Consider the following 4701-nt stretch of genomic DNA (forward strand, 5'->3'; position numbering starts at 1 on the left):
GGAAGGGAAACATTTGCTGAGAAGAGTGGGGAGGGGAGGAGGAGGAGGACAGGGAAGGGGAGAGGAAGACAGAGGGAGAGAAACTCCTTTCTTTTAAAAAATATATATATTTTTATTTATTTCAGAGAGAAAGGAGAGGGACAGAGATAGAAGCATCAATGATGAGAAAGAGTCATTGATCAGCTGCCTCCTGCACGCCCCACACTGAGGATTGAGCCCGCAGCCCAGGCCTGTGCCCTGATCTGGAATTGAACCATGACCTCCTGGTTCATAGGTCGACACTCAACCACTGAGCTACAACCAGCCAGCCAGAAAGTCCTTTCATTGTATATCAATACACAACCTGTTTCATCATATGCCACCTGTGTATTCCTTTAATAAACCTGCATTGGTGTTTTTACTCTGGCTTTACCATCTCGGAAAGAAACAGGTTCTCTCTGTGAATACTGAGCAGATGTGTATATTTATTAACTAAATCCGGACAAGCGGTTTCCTTGTGTGTCACTGAGCTTGGGTCTGTGGAGGGATCGCTATCACCTCACTATACAAGGTTGGTGGGTAGCAGGGCCACAGAAAAGAACGTGCCTGGCATAACCAAGGGCCATGACCTCTATTCTGAGACCCGAGGGACTAGGGGAAAGATGGCCTCCGAGGGGCAACGAGGTCGTCCTGGGGCAGGAAGGCGTCCCCACCCGCGTGTTTGAGAACTGCTTATAACGAAGCACCTGCTCTGTGCCACGTGCTGGCCTATGTCCCCGGGGAAGAGGGCAAAGAAAACAGAGGAGCCTGAGTCTTTAAGGAGCTTGTGACGCTCCGAGTACAATGTGACATTCTACCAGAAGAGCATGTCTGTAATGATGTGTTACACAGCACTGGGGTGCGCAAGGCACACACACTGCATGGGTTTCCGGAGGGGGCCTGTGTGGGCGGGAGAGGCAGAGACTAGTTTGGCTGCTGACCACCCATTCGGGCAGAATGGCGTCCCGGTCCCTGTACCAGTCCAGCATTGGGTGTCTATGTGTCTACGCGATACATCTCAGAGGTCAACGATGAAGCGTTACCTGCAGGATGGCTCCTGCGTGTTGATGGAGTGTTCGCACTTCCCGTGCTTGCAGAAGCCGTTGTAATGTTCCGGGCAGGGGATGTGGTGTTCTCGGGCACTTTCTTCCAATTTGTTAGCATTCTCTGTGGACACAGATAAAAGCAAGCGCCCTGTCAATACGTTTCTGAGCCCGGTAAGATCAACCAGACACTAAGAAGCAAAGTTACAGTAGGTAAAAGTATTCAAAAGGGCAGGAACTAGAAGGCCACGCCTCAGAAGAAAGGGAGAATTGAAAGACAGACATCTCTACAATTGTGTTTAGAAAGGGAGCTGCAGAATTACCCCATGCTTTCATGCTTTTATGCAGTTTCATACATCTTCAGCAGCCAGTAATGTGTCCATGCATTGGCAGACAGCCTTAATGTTTTTGTGTAGAGACTGTCCATTTATCATAAAATAATCCAAGAAGAAACAGCCTATTTTTTGAATATCAAAGCCCAGCATAATGTCCCTCAAAGAAAACTGCTGCAGTACCTTGATACTTTCTCAATGTGGGAGCTTAAAAGTTAAAATATGTCTGCATTCAGTGGTTAAGCAGATGTTTTCCAAAACTGAATGCAAATTTCAACAAATGTTTTCTTTCAGGCTTTCTTCATCGACTGTGAACATGAATTTTACTAGCACCCATACATTTTCTTATTGCCAGAGTAAAGCTATTGAAAGAGCAAACGTTATTTCATAATCGCTTATGTAGATACTAACGCAGAACATACCCAATGCTGTAAATGTGTGTAATGCATAACATTTGGCCCATGTTAACAGTGTTACGTGAAATTTAAACTTGTGATAAAGAAAAAAAAATCTTGTGTTTTAAAATAAACCCCCTCCTTTGTCATTAGGAATTTTTTAAAAAAATATATACTTTATTGATTTTTTACAGAGAGGAAGGGAGAGGGATAGAGTTAGAAACATTGACGAGAGAGAAACATTGATGAGCTGCCTCCTGCACACCTCCTACTGGGGATGTGCCTGCAACCAGGTACCAAGGTACATGCCCTTGACTGGAATCGAACCTGGGACCCTTCAGTCCACAGGCCGACACTCTATCCACTGAGCAAAACCGGTTAGGGCTGTCATTAGGAAGTTTTGTTTTCTCATATTTTCCTAGAGATATTAAAATAGTTTTCTGACTTTTGTTAATCCAAATACTTTTGCTTCATATTTGCAATGTCATCTCTAAGCAGTCTTTTGATTCCTTATATGTTCATTTTATAATATAAAGTTTTGCCTACTTGGAGTCTTTTCTATGACCTGAGACCTGACATATTTTAAAATTCTTGCCCAAACATAAAGGCAATGTAACTTCCTAACGTCCATCTAAAGTACCCTTCAACACCACAGTACCTGGTCAGCGGTAATGGACGATTGAGAATGAACTACGATGCTTATGAAATAGATGATTATTTCCACACATAATTTTTTATTATAGTGTGTTCTTATCATTTTTACTGACATTCATGGATGATTTTTCTAGTCATCAGGAGAAAAAAACATACCTTCGTTATTAGTGAGTCAGACAAATGTATTTTTTATGTTTAAGCAAAGCTGTGAAATATCTATACATTTTAAGATCTAGGTGTCCACTGCAAAACATTAAAGTTTGAAAAAAATTGTTAAATAAGTGAAGTGCTTTCTTGTGTAGAAATATTTACATACATTGTTATGAGGGGCAATATTTCTAATTCCAGATCCACATTCATAAAGGATCTCCGAAGAGGATGCTGGGGAGACTGAGGTGGCAGCTGAGTCACCCAGGTGTCTGTGTCTGTGACTCTTTACCTGTACAGGTGACCTTTCGTTGGTGCTGTCATATTCCTACTATGATATTTGCCATTAAACTGAAGGAAACACTTCCACGGAAAGACTAAGCATAGGCAGAATTTTCTTTTTTTTTTTTTTTGGTTTCTCCCATTCTTCCGAACTATTTTGGAATTTTGCATCATGGTGTTTTGGGCAACTAATTGCAGCTACAGTAAGCAAGCACCAAACTGAAATGGATGAATGTTGAGTGAAATAGCCAATAGCGGGCCACGTGACCGAAATGGAAGTAGGGCAACCACGGTGTTTAGATGCACCTTATGATCACGCATGAACCCACAGAGCAGCCGACTTGGCTCATTTTGTGCCGCAACCCGGGGGCTGCAAGCTCGCGTCAAACCAGGCACCTGCTGCTTAAAGACGATCTAGCAGTGGGGTTAGCTGGCCCCACTGCTGATGTAATGAGCCAGCACTGATTTCCCCTCGTAATTCTGGATCTTTCCCCCACAGCAAACTATTAAGCACTTCTATTTAGGGTTCGTTAGCCACCCTCCAGTGCTTCCACACACCTGCACGGGGAGCCTTTTCTGCAGCTCCCTACCTGCCAGGGGGGCCGGGACTTCAGCCCCCGAGTTCTTTATTGGGCTCTTTGTCTTTCTGTCAGTTGTAAGAGGAGACCAAGAATTTCCTTAACTGAAAATCCGTTTTTAAGGCTATTTTATTTTTAACTCTGTCCCTCACCCCATACTGTTTGTTTCTGGATTTGTACCATATTCACGATTATGAGCTGAAGACCGAGGGCAAAACAGGAGCTTGTGGGAGTGAATCTGTTGCCTCGCTGTGGTAAAAGCTGCATCTTTTTACAAAGTTCATTACCCAGCCAGGGCGATCACCTGGGAGGGGAAGCGTATCCATCATCAAATCCGCTAAATAGTTTACACCATCCCTCATGAGCTCAGAGCGCTCTATTTGTGGGATTCTGTCGAACACGAAAGTAGGGAGATTGAAAATAAATGAGTAGAAGAAATGATCCCTGGGCAAGAAAATGAGGAAACATCAATATATGTCAACAAATTTATAGTCAATCCAACCAAGTATACCGGCTGATTGAAAACCTGAATATATAACCACTCCTAGTAATGCCATAGACATATTTTAGGAATGAAATTTAAGTATATTAAGAAAAATAGAGACACAGAAATTTAATATACCAACCAAATATGTGTATGGACCATTGTATTTGTAATTCTGATGTTTATGCATAGGTATTCAAGCAATAATAAAGCATTTAGAGCTTTAAAATTATATAAATGATACTCTGGAAGTCTGTATGGTATGTTCCCTCCAGGGGCTGATGATTTTGACATCAATTTCTCTGTCTTCCATATAAAAGGAGATTTAATGTAAGGGGCATGCTCTTTCCTCTAATAGAGAGTGGTAATGGTAGAAACTTTCCCTGTCTTTAAAATCCTTGACTAATTTTCTATTTAAATGTTTACAAATGGTTTGTTTTAAAAGATCCCGACTCTAGCCTGGGGCATGGCTTAGTGGTTGAGTGTCATCCTATGAACCAGGAGGTCACTGTTTGATTCCTGGTCGGGGCACATGCCTGGGCTGTGGGCTCCATCCCCAATAGGGGGTGTGCAGGAGGCAATTGATCAATGATTCTCTCTCATCATTGATGTTTCTATCTCTCTCTCTCTCTCTTTCCTCTCTGAAATCAATAAAAATATATTTAATAAAAAGATATCCTGACCCTTTTAGGAAACAATTTCTAGTATAATCTGAGTTGACTAACCCATTGCTAGTCAATACTCCAGTCAAGAATTACAGAAGCTGGG

The 4701-nt window shown here is 42.4% G+C and overlaps 1 protein-coding gene across 1 annotated transcript in view; it reads right to left on the reverse strand.

Annotated features, from left to right (window-relative positions):
- Positions 1-4701, reverse strand: part of TMEFF2 (transmembrane protein with EGF-like and two follistatin-like domains 2) — a gene marked incomplete at its 5' end in the record, with an annotated part of 240715 nt that overhangs the window by 5313 nt on the left and 230701 nt on the right. The window contains one exon of the mRNA XM_014544768.1: positions 1062-1185. Within this exon, the coding sequence (XP_014400254.1) occupies positions 1062-1185 (124 nt within the window). The remainder of the gene's footprint in view (positions 1-1061; positions 1186-4701) is intronic.

Source organism: Myotis brandtii, unplaced genomic scaffold (genome assembly GCF_000412655.1).
Source record: "Myotis brandtii unplaced genomic scaffold, ASM41265v1 scaffold381, whole genome shotgun sequence".
NCBI classification, from domain to species: domain Eukaryota; kingdom Metazoa; phylum Chordata; class Mammalia; order Chiroptera; family Vespertilionidae; genus Myotis; species Myotis brandtii.